Raw genomic sequence first — 11,879 nt, 5'->3', positions numbered from 1 at the left:
AAAAAATCTGACTATACTGCACAATTAATCTCTTACACTGCATCTAGGTTAGGTTAGGTTAGGTTACTTTATTCATACCTGCAGGTAAATTTGTCTTGCAGTAAAATGACCGTGACAACCATCCATAACACAAATTTAAAAAACGCATTTAAAAATATAACACAACAGATAACAAAAATATGATACAAGATACATGATATAAATTCCCCAAGACTCCCCCATCCTACAGCTTATTTAACACAGTTAAAACAGTGGGAACAAAGCTGTTTTTATATCGCTTTGTTTTACACCTTGGGATTAAAAACCTCCGCCCAGAGGGAAGAAGCTGAAACTCACTGTGCAAAGGGTGGGAGTCATCATTTAAAATAGAAGTAGACATTCGTTGCAACTGTCTGGTATACAACGATGTTGGATCCAACTGTGACTCACCCACCAATCGACTAGACCATTTAACTATCTGGTTTAAAGAATTTCTCGCTTTTAAAGATGTTTGACCAAACCATACGACCAGAGAAAATGACAAAACTGATTCAATAAAAGCACGATAAAACATGATCATTAACATGATCTATGTTGTTTATGATGAATTCGGTGCTTGCACATACACCGCTTTTATTATTATTGCAGCTTAGATGTTCAAATACTTGCACTACTCCGACTTTGCCACAAGGAAAAGTGCGTACGCCTGCTCAGACCCTGACGTGGCGGTAAGTACTTTTCCACGTCAAAGACTGTTTTTATAAATATGAACGTTGCCGTGGATTTTAGCGTACGCACACTCTAAGATCAAATCTGTGCGTACGCACATTTTATAAATGAGGCCCCAGCAAACTGCCAAAACATCTGCTTTTACAGAGGTGCTCACACTTGCTGATGATCAGTTAATCAAAGGCATTTTTAATTAGCTTAAGTCCTATGTTACCAGTAAGGGTGTCCTAACTTTGTCACACATGGCTTTTCCATTTTGGCTTTATTTGGGTGTAAAATAGTTGAGTAATTGTACTTGATTACTGTACTTAAGTATTATTTTTGGGTATTTGTACTTTATTCAAGTACAATTTAAACTTATTATACTTGATTACATTTCTGAAGGAAAAAAAACAGTACTTTTTACTCCTTACAATTTAATTTCATCTTGAAATGTACATTACATTTTTATTTTATGTTATGCACATTAAATATGGTAAATGGACGCTCAAACGTGTGCTCTTGATGTGAGAACCAATGATCATTGTTTTAATGCATCAAGCACACACATTTCTTTCATCAGGTAAATGTCTGGCTTCAAAAGTTTACCATCAAATCTGAGGAAGCATATTGAGGTAGCAAAGTTGCTTCTTTCCAAAAAAAAAACCTAAAGTTAGTTATTTTTTTTCTGTTTTAATTCATTAGTCATTAGCTGTGTAATATATTACGTCCCCTTGGAATTATAAGATTCTATCTGCCATTTTTGTCAAAATTGTGTTATTCACATATTCTTATTCTGTGGCAACTTATTTACATTATGTGATAGATTTATTTTAATGTTGTTTACATTTTGGGACTTTTTATTTAAAAAACAAAAATGTTCTATCTACACAGTCGAATGGAATTAAAAACTTTGAAGCTCAATATCTCAAAAAGTCTCGGAATGCAGATAAAACCTTATAATTCCAAGGGGACAATTAGCTGAACGCACAAGATTGTATGCAAATAAAATCTGTGATGAGAATTTAAATACAATTAATATTTTTGTGGGAATGATTGCTTTTTTAAAATTAAATATTACAAATCTCCAAAAACATAAAGTGTTTAAATTAACATCGTATGTTAAAGGGGTCATATGATGCGATTTCAAGTTTTCCTTTCTCTTTGGAGTGTTACAAGCTGATTGGTCAACATATTCTGTTACACCAAATACACAAAATAATGATCTTTAAAATAGCATCATATGACCCCTTTAAATAAATTGTAATTAATGTTTAGGGATGTTCTTGCCAGGTAGTAGATAAGTTGCATTTATAATACGTCATTATATGACACATTGATTAGCAATTAGGACTGTCAATGAATATATTTTTTAATCTAAATAATTACATGAATTGCTCAATCTAATTAGTTGCAAATAATTATATATCATATTTGCAGAGGAAAAAAACTCTAAATGCTCCAAATAAACCATTAAAAGATGAATTATCATTTTAGACAGTGATGTTGAATAGACAACACAAAAAGTGGCTTTTCAAAACGTTAATGTTGTGTTTTAATTCTATGACTCTCCTCATTTATTCAACACATTCTTTTATTCTGTCTGGAATATGTTTCTGGCCTCTGCATCACATCTTGCTCTTCAAAAAGATAGTTCACCCAAAAATGAAAATTCTCTCATTTACTAACGCTCATGTCGTCCCAGATGTTTATCACTTTCTTTCTTCAGATGAACACAAACAAAGAATTTTAGTCGTCATGTGTACAAAAAAAAAAATATATATAACCCGGAAAATGTTGAGCTGGCACCCAAAAAGTCAGTCTTTTAAAAAATCATATTGCCGTGTAAAATGGACTTCCCAATAGTTAGGCCTATACTAATGCTCCAGATAGCATATGGTTGATTTGTAATGTTGCAGTGTATGTTCTATAATATTGGCACTGATTTTGTGATTTGATTCCGTTCTGATTTTGTTGTATGTTTTATTTTAAATAAATTTCTATATTTTCTAAATTTCTGCTTTTTCTAGTTGAATTAACTTTAAAAGGGGACCTATTATGAAAAATTGTTTTGTCTATAGCAGAAGTAAAAATGGTTTCATATGAACAAGAATGGAAAAATTATTTCACACAGACACAAAAGCAGACATCAAACACAGTCATCCAGAAGTAGACACATTCTCATGCACAAGTTGTTTTTCCACCTAACAGATCAAACCAGCATTCTGTGCAGATGTACATAAACAAGACAAAGGCAAATTATTTTTAGGTGATCATTTCAATAATCAGTCTTTAAGTATCACACGTGGTGATTCTCACCAATCCCTAAACTCATCAAGACTCGGAGTTTGAGGTTGTTGCAGGAGATAAAAGCAGTGACACAGATCTGATAGAAAAACACTGAAGACTGACGATCATCTTCTCATGGCAACAGGTACATACTCCACATGATCTTCCTCTTTAACATGCTAAAAAAAAAAAAAAACATCATGCAAGAGATACTTATAAACAAAGAGAAGTGTGACTCTCTTAGAAATACAGATTCCTTTGGTTGTGACATAACATGTGATGTATTGAATTAATGATCTGATCTGATATGTGATTTTCCTTTCAAATGGTTTACCGGTGAGTTTCTACTGACATAAACAAACACAAGTTTCAGTCCACTTTAATGTGTAAAACAGAACTTAATCATTTTACATAATATAAATTAAGTTAATTGAACAAACTATTTCTTGAGTGTAGGTCATTTTTTTAACTTTCTGAACGTTGTAGTCTGTATTGTTAATAGAAGGTTTAAAGATGCTGCAGTGTAGTTGACAGAGTAACACGAATTAGGAATAATTTGTCTTACCGATTTCTGTGCGTTTCTTTTGTGGAATATCGGATCAATGTAAGTGATCTCTTCTGTACGAGTCTGAACTGTTTTGATAACAATAATAGATGCATTAAAACAACAAAACACAATCTTAACTAGATCTGTCTCTTTGCAACATTCTATTATTAAGGCTGTCAAAGTTAAAGCATTAATGTTTGCAATTAAATATTTAATGCTGAATTATTTTTGACAGCAATTTTAAAGGTAGGGTAGGTGACTTCAGAGAGGCTAGCAAGCATAAGATCCCATCCTCCCTGCATAATCACTCTCCAAAGCCATGCCTCCTCCAAAACACGTGAATGCACGCAGGCAGAGCAGAGGCTAATCAGCGTCACGATGCAACACTGTCAAATTACCTCATGCCTGATTCACCGGTGAGAAAACATTACAGTACAAAGCACGTAAAATTACAATAATATCACCTTCAACTTTAGTTCGGTCTGCAATAGTGCAAACAGGGTGCCCGGAGGTATGCAAATACATAAATTGACAGGCAGGTAGGACAGCCTATCGCAATTCTCAAACCTAGGAATATGACTGGATGAACATTTTATGATTTATACGCCTTCCACAGACAATATAAATTTAAATAAATACATTCAGACCACTTAACATAGTGATTGCTGCAGGATGGGAAGACTTTCAACCAGCATTAAAAAAAATGTTTTGAACCAAATCACCTACCCTGCCTAAAACTGTTTAACACGCGCACACAAACACACAAGACATCTTCAACACAGTATCTCTTTATCATTAATCTTAAATATGATTTATTCATGTTTTTCCTAATAAATTTTGTTTAATTCCCTATGGAAATCTCTCTCACACATACTGTACGAATACACATTCACTCACAGATGGAAACATACACGCGTACAGAAAATTGTCAGCGCTGCTCTACGACTGACTTTTAGAAACAATATTTTGCAACTAAAAAGCTATGTCATTTAGCTAACACTTGCCTTCTTGATTAGTTTTTCTGTTTCCTCCAGAATATCACGACTGCAGCTACAATCAACAGAGATCCAGCAGTAAAGATCGGCACTATCAGAGATCCAGAGCCTGTAATGATAATCATTAATGTGTGTGAATGTGCAGTTTGATCTACAACAAAAGAGAAATCAGCTCATTAAATAAACATATATGTCAGCGCTGCTGTACCTGAACATGTGTGACAGAGTTGACTGATGTCCAGATGTGTGGTCTGGTTGCTGATGGGATTGTTGAGCACACAGCTGTAGCTGTTTTTATCCTGATATTCCACCTCCAGAGGTAGAGAGAGACTGATGCTGAGATCAGACACACTGATGCTGGACAATAAACTGTTTCCTTTGTACCAGGAGAGAGTCACATGACCCACATTCACCACTGAACACACCAATGAACAATTCTGCTGTGATGATGATGATGATGATGATGATGAACAGTTTCTTCTAATGACAGGAACAGGCAGATGAGCTAAAAACATGAGAGAATAAACAGAAATATGGACAAATCTAAAAAAAAAAATTTTCATGGTGTTGAGTGAGTTTTTATATTATCTGTCACTTCAAACTATGAAACAAGAATATGTGAATGGCAGGACAAATGATCTCTACTCACCGTAGACAGAAACACTGAATGTTTTTGATAACAGTTTTGCTCCCCTTATCTGTTGTTCATAGTCTCCAGCGTGTTCAATTGTGATGTTTGTGATGGTCAGAGATCCAGTTTGATGATCCAGCTTCAGTCTGTCTCTGAATCTCCCGTCAAGAACATCAAATGTTGAGAAGATTTGTTTCTCATTGATGATTTTAACTATGAGAGACTTTTGAGCTCCATATTTCCATGCTATTTCATCGTCTTCATGTAATTCAGTAACATTAGTTTTTAAAGTGACCGAATCTCCCTCCATCACTGACACTGACTGTATTTCATTTGTTTCTGCACCAAACACACCTGATGAACATGAATGGGTTTTGTCACAGATTCTCCTGTTGGCTTACAAATCCTGAAATCATCCATAGATTTAATCATTTGCATGTGTACTGAAGAATATTCACAACAGCATCAGAGACACAAAATGAACAGGGATATATACTGTAATTTGTTTTGAAGTTATCTGCTGTGGAGCAAAATCATTGTGTAAAGTTACATAGTTTAGCTGTGCTGAATATTGTCAATACTTAGTAAATGAGTCACTTGGATCAGTATAAAACAAACTCACTGTTTTATTACTGTCTCTCATGCTCTCAGGGCCCCTGCACATTTAGACTAATGACTTTCCATGACGTTTGTAGATATTTATGATGACTGCAGAAGTATTTAAACATTTTAAAACATGGAATTCTTTAGAAATAGATTTTAAATGTAAAAAAAAAAAAAAGGCCAGATATTTCAAAGCAACTCAGTGGAAGATTTTGGCTTTTTGAGTCGCCATGCAGAGCACAAACATCTACATTTGCTCTGGAGATTTTCATTGGTTTTTTTTTTAGCATTTTATTTTTGCACTTTCCAGCCCAGTGTTAAATTCCAAAAAAAAAAGACCTGAAATCAGTGTAAGTAGATTTCATAGTAATAATTTATTTGGTACAGTCAGTAGCAGATGGAAGTAGCCTAATTCTTAACAACAGCAGTAGCTCAGAAAAAAAATTAAACCATAAAAATATTTTTATAACTTACCAATCAGACTCCACCAGCACAAACAGAACAAAACAAACATGTGAAACATTCTCTTCAGTGGTTCAGTGTCTGATCTAATAAAACCTCTGCTAAAAACACTCAACCTGATGTGACTCCTCCCCTGACAGAATTTGAACCTCCTAGTTTAGACACTGTATTTGCATATGGTATAATGTTATATTTCATCCAGCTCTTGTATTTTAACTGTTTTTAATGATTGAAAATATTCTTTATTTTTATCATTTAACATACTTTTTGTAAGGTAGTTGCCTGACTGTGTTAAATGGCTAAAAGTAGAAGAAAATTGTGTGAGCTGTGGATGAACTACATTTCACGATAAAACGGAACGAAAGTATTGCGATTTTTAAATTGGTGTGTATATTAATTCAGTTCTTAATGTTAGTGCAAGAAAAAAATGCGAAGTTAAAACTGTCTGCCATCTCACACTATCGGTTCAGTTTCTGAGTCAAACTGAAAGCTGCTGTTGTCTGTTCTTCAGAAATGTGGTTTGATCTGTTGAGTGGACAAACATCTTGTAGGTGAGAGTGGACATTCAGAGCATGTGGGTTTAACTTGTAGTTGTGTCTTGTCATCCTGCTGCATTGAAAATATTGGGTGACCAAACACCCGAAATTTAACTTTTTTTTATTTTCAGTAAAATAAATGTCATATATTTTTGTTCCATAATATTTTTTATTTTTTTATTTTGTATTTTGAGAGAATTGCATGGTACTAATTAATATTTATGCAATAATTATGAAAATTTTTTCCCATTGAAAAAACAATTCTAAGATTTTGATATTAATTTTAAATTATGGCAGTAATTATAACATTTCATGTTAAAATAGAGACAATGCCTTTAAAATCTAATTTTTGAAGTCAGGTTAGTGCCATCTGGTCGGAGTAAAAAAAAGAAAAACATCAGCAATTCCATGGTTTAGCCACTAGATTCCTATATAGTTCTAAACAAAGGGCTTATAAATTCTCTAGTTGTTTTTAGGCATAAAGACTTATTTTTATTAAGTTGTTGATCTGGATATATATTTAGACAATCTCAAAGACAACTTTTTGTAATGGTTTAGCACCGGCAGGGATTGTAGGTGGGGGGAGTCAATGTACAGCGCTCTCTCCCACCTTCAATACCACGACTGAGGTGCCCTTGAGCAAGGCACCGAACCCCCAACTGCTCCCTGGGTGCCACAGCATAAATGGCTGCCCACTGCTCCGGGTGTGTGTTCACGGTGTCGGTGTGTTCACTGCTGTGTGTGTGCACTTTGGATGGGATAAATGCAGAGCACTAATTCCTCGTATGGGTCACCATACTTGGCCACATGTCATATTGTTACAGCCACACCAGTTCATCTCAGTTTGAGAGTGTGTGTCTGTTTTGTAGGCCTACTCTTGATGTTTTAGTGTAGGGGTCGGCAACCTAAGGCACGCGTGCCAACAGCAGCACGCAGAGGGATAATCGCTGGCACGCGAGCAATAGGGAAACTGCATACTGACGTACATTTTGAGTTAATAACTTCTCATAGTCACACAGCCTGTTAGGAGCTATAAATACTAATAAAGTGTGAGAACTAACTTGTGCTAGTCTACAGATGCGCGCGCGACTGCTGCACATACTATATAGGCACTTCAGATCAAAGCCTCAGCGGTCTAACAGCGCTCGTCAATGTCAAAATGACTGAGATGGCCAATCAAATCAAAGTAGGCGGGGTTTACTGTTCACAGAACAGAGCACGAGGCATCAGCTTAGCGTTAAAGACAGCGAGGTAAGATGAAGCTGCAAATCATTTAATATTAGTCAACTTTTAACGATACGTTTTATGATAGAAATGTTAAATGACCGACAGCTATATCCAGTTGGATGGGTTGTCACAGTGGTTAACCAGAAAATTAAAAATGGCAGGTCATGCCTAAAAAATTTTTTTGATTTTATTTCATTTCATGCATTTGCAGAAACATGCTTTGTGTTACAGTCACATTAGTTCATATATGTGTGTCTGTGGGGGGTGGGGGGAGTGTGTCTGTTTTGCACTCTTGATATTTTAGAGTGTCACCCCTTTATTGCTGTGCACTCTTTTTCTCCATCGTGAATGATTTGTAGATTGTACACACAAAAAATTATCTGTATTTTCGTATGTTTGCGTATTTCCCATTCGTATTCAATGGCGGACACCACAAGTGTGACTTTTTTTTTATTTTTGCGACCATTTAGCTTTTTCGAAACAAGTCCACAATTTTTATTTTTTTTTTTTGTGGTCACATAGTGACTGCTATAAAAGTCACCAAGTTTCGTACCATTCCAATAAAGTAGCGATTTTTAAAAATTCATTTTTTTCTAAAATGACAGAACAACACTAGAGAGTTAAAATGGGTCATGTGTGAGTGAGTCCGCTAAATGGATGAACCAAAGACACTGAATTCTTTCCCATAATACTGGGAGAGTCAAATTGTAAATTGAAAATAAAAAAGCAATACATTAAGCAATACATTAAGATTCTTAATTCTTGTTTCTATACAAACATGGCTGTCATCTGCATTTATCGGAAGTTAATTCAGTTGTACAGTGCAGTTGTCATTCCCGTACAGAACACCGGTCTGCCATGACTGATGACAGTTTGAAGGCTTCTTTGAGACTAGTTACAAGCAGCTACTGCCCGAACTATGCAAAACTGTTTCGCTCAATTAGGTTCTCTGCACCATTATAAGAAACACAGTTGTTCAAAGTTACGGTAAGTACTTCATCTTCAGGTGAGACACTGCATCCTCTCCAAACATGATGCAATAATTCAACAAGCAAATTCATGTCTCTTGTGCAAATCTTATTATTTGTCCTAACTAGCGCAATGTGCGACAGAATGTATCTTGCTAAGTTTCTATTGAAGCTCTGCCTATCGTGAAAATGATTGGTCATAAATCCCACTCCATGTAATTATATGTTAGAGCTAAGGAGCTGTTACTCAAAGACATTTGTTGATGATTTTCAAAATGGCTGATGCACAAAGTGACCGACATACAAAAATTGACCTACGGAGAACAATCTTATGATTTTTTTGTTGCCAAACTGCTCAGAAGTTATAAGCAAAAATGTATATTTTTATATTCCTTGACCACTAGGTGGCACTGTGCTGAAACTGCTCATATATATATATATATATATACTCAGGTCATGATTTGTATAACACAGAACAAATTTGGTCTGAATTCGCTAAAGCGTTGCAGAAATATAGCCTCGTGACCATTTTGGGGCAGTTTTCGTTAAATTTGTTGTTGATTTGTTCATTTTCATTTTGGGGTGAACTATCCCTTTAAGGTGGGCTCTTTTGACTGGGAAACAAGCACTTAGCACACCTTAATATTATTGTTCGAGATGTGATAATTTATTTTTAACACTAGATGGTGTTCTAAGCTGCGGTTATACACACTTTCTATTAAAATTACTCCTGCTGTTAGATTTAACTACACCATTGAGTGGCAAAAAATACTTCTTTGTACATTGATAACCACTCATTCATTGTAGATGCTTTTTCAGTGACTGAATTTTTGGATGCTCTTGGTCTGACTTGTGTTTTTCCTGCTGTCTGGAAGGAGTTTTAATATAGTGTGATCGGTCATGTGACATTTAGTGCTCAGGAGTCGCACTACATGCCAGCAAAGGCAAAGCAAAGACTATAGAATAACCAAGATGTGTCACTCGTATAGTTTTGAATGGGGAAAAATGCAATGCTCAGCATGATTGCTCTATCGAAGGAAGCCCCACCCTCTGAGTAAAAGAGCCAATCGCAAATCGGTAAAGTCAGCGCGTCACTGCAGTTGCTGTTAGAAGTCCCGGTTGCTATAGAAACAGTCAACGTTCTGAGACGTGCGATTTGGACTGCGCATGTGGACTGGCAGGTCTAGCCTGAAAAATAAGCTTTTTTAACGCAACTGGAGCAATAAGGGACAACATTTATGAGGCAGTTGTTGTCAGATTTCATTGGTGATTTCAAATATGAAATTTAATCGTAAGCTTGTTGAACAGTTTTTGAGTATATGATGTTTCCCCATTCAAAGAGATAGAAGCTGCACTTGCATGCCCTAGAGCAGGGGTGGCGAACGTCGGTCCTGGAGAGCCGCAGCCCTGCAGAGTTTTGCTTCAACCCTAATCAAACACACCTGAACAAGCTAATCAAGGTCTGAACGGTTATTAGGAAGCTCCCGGCAGGTGAGTTTTAATTAGGGTTGGAGCTGAACTCTGCAGGACTGCGGCTCTCCAGGACCGACGTTCGCCACCCCTGCCCTAGAGGCATTTCAAAGATGGCCGCCGAGTGAAATGACTTGTCTTAAAGGGACTTTGGGCAAAGCACAGTAAGAACTGAAGGTGAGTAAAAATGACTTAAGATGTTGAGAATAGTGTTTCTACTGAATTTTGGTGTATTTGTTTCGTGTTTTGGACATCAGCGCTGTTATGCTACTGAAAAAAAGAAGTCTTACTAGCGTTACTCCCCAAAACTGATGGAAACTCTATCAGTTATTAACCACTGCATATTTGCATGATAACATAAATATTACAAAAGTGAATCGAACATTGCATTTATTTTTAAAATGATTCCAAGGCATTGTCAGACAAAGAAAAAGATCTTTATAAAAACAGGATGTGATATAGACAAGAATAGCTCTTCTACTAGCACCGCTAATTATGGAAATAAGTACTGAAACTAGGACTGCGTATCAAGGCATGAGTGTGTATAAGGTCATGAATATATATAGACATGCATATTCCCATGAATATAAATCTTAATATTAATACAACAGACTCAAACTCTAAGTTAGTCACAGGAGTTTCCTATTCAAAAATATCACATTGAAAAATGATTAAAGTTTGATTATCTTATCATGCTAACAGGCACATAGTCTACTACTTGATCCTCCTCTTCAACTTTCTGAAAAAAAAAAGTATAACATATGTTAAATAAAGAACAATAAGAACAATTAAAGAAAAAATAAATACTGAAATGTAGTAATAATAAATATAAATAATAAAGATGAACAGGAAAATTTTAAATGCCCAGCCTACATAACAGAAAGATGGCCAAAAATATATCAAGAATTAGCCTAAAGTGAAGAATTTCCTGAATGAATGTATGCCATACAGTAGTTTGATTCAGTTTATTTCTCCCTTTATAAGTTTATTTATTGTCATTTATTTTAAACAATTATATGGTTAGTTGTATTTTTTTCCTGCTGTCTGCAACACCTTTAGAACATTTTATTCAGTTATTCTAATATTCTAGTGTTTTCTCAGTATAGCTTTACAAATGCACTCCAGTTCAAAATATGAAAGTAACTTAATCTAACTCCTTTTATTTACCGATAGACTCTTTAAGCCACAATTAAAAAAAAAAAAAGACTTACTCAGAGGTCTTGTATGTCAGCGATTCACATTGAACAGTTAAATGGCTTATTCTGGAAGTACATTGAAGAAAGAAAATATCTATTACTCTTTATGTTACTATATGATGGATTACACAGACAAAAACACAACCACACACTGATCTACATCTGACTCACTGCTGAAATGATACAAAGACACACAACATAAATAAATAATCTTACCAATGTTTGTGCATTTCTTTCATAGAACGTTGGCTCATAACGACACGAGTGA

The 11,879-nt window shown here is 35.3% G+C and overlaps 2 protein-coding genes across 2 annotated transcripts in view; one reads left to right on the top strand and one right to left on the bottom strand.

The window, feature by feature from the left end:
• LOC107690500 (uncharacterized) overlaps positions 1–11,879 on the top strand; it is a 300,658-nt gene that overhangs the window by 61,614 nt on the left and 227,165 nt on the right. The gene's annotated exons all lie outside the window — the stretch shown is intronic.
• LOC107690518 (SLAM family member 5-like) lies at positions 3,102–6,275 on the bottom strand. The gene is made up of 5 exons (XM_016488873.1): positions 6,227–6,275; positions 5,168–5,503; positions 4,727–5,023; positions 4,566–4,633; positions 3,102–3,155 (listed from the first exon to the last, which is right to left on the bottom strand). Exons 1-5 carry the CDS (start codon positions 6,273–6,275, stop codon positions 3,102–3,104), a joined length of 804 nt encoding a protein of 267 aa, XP_016344359.1.

Source organism: Sinocyclocheilus anshuiensis, unplaced genomic scaffold, assembly GCF_001515605.1.
Source record: "Sinocyclocheilus anshuiensis isolate Anshui unplaced genomic scaffold, SAMN03320099.WGS_v1.1 scaffold1985, whole genome shotgun sequence".
Classification (NCBI taxonomy): domain Eukaryota; kingdom Metazoa; phylum Chordata; class Actinopteri; order Cypriniformes; family Cyprinidae; genus Sinocyclocheilus; species Sinocyclocheilus anshuiensis.
Note: the sequence above shows the minus strand (reverse complement) of the source record. Positions and strands in the feature narration are given on the sequence as shown.

Bases quoted from the DNA above. Each gene is read 5' to 3' on its own strand.
- LOC107690518 (XM_016488873.1), bottom strand. From the start codon at position 6,275: ATGTTTCACATGTTTGTTTTGTTCTGTTTGTGCTGGTGGAGTCTGATT. The intron at 4,634-4,726 runs GTACAGCAGCGC...TAATGATTATCA, and splicing joins ACTCTGTCACACATGTTCAG to TTACAGGCTCTGGATCTCTG. The intron at 3,156-4,565 runs GTGATATTCTGG...TTTTTTTTTTAG, and splicing joins TGTTGATTGTAGCTGCAGTC to CATGTTAAAGAGGAAGATCA.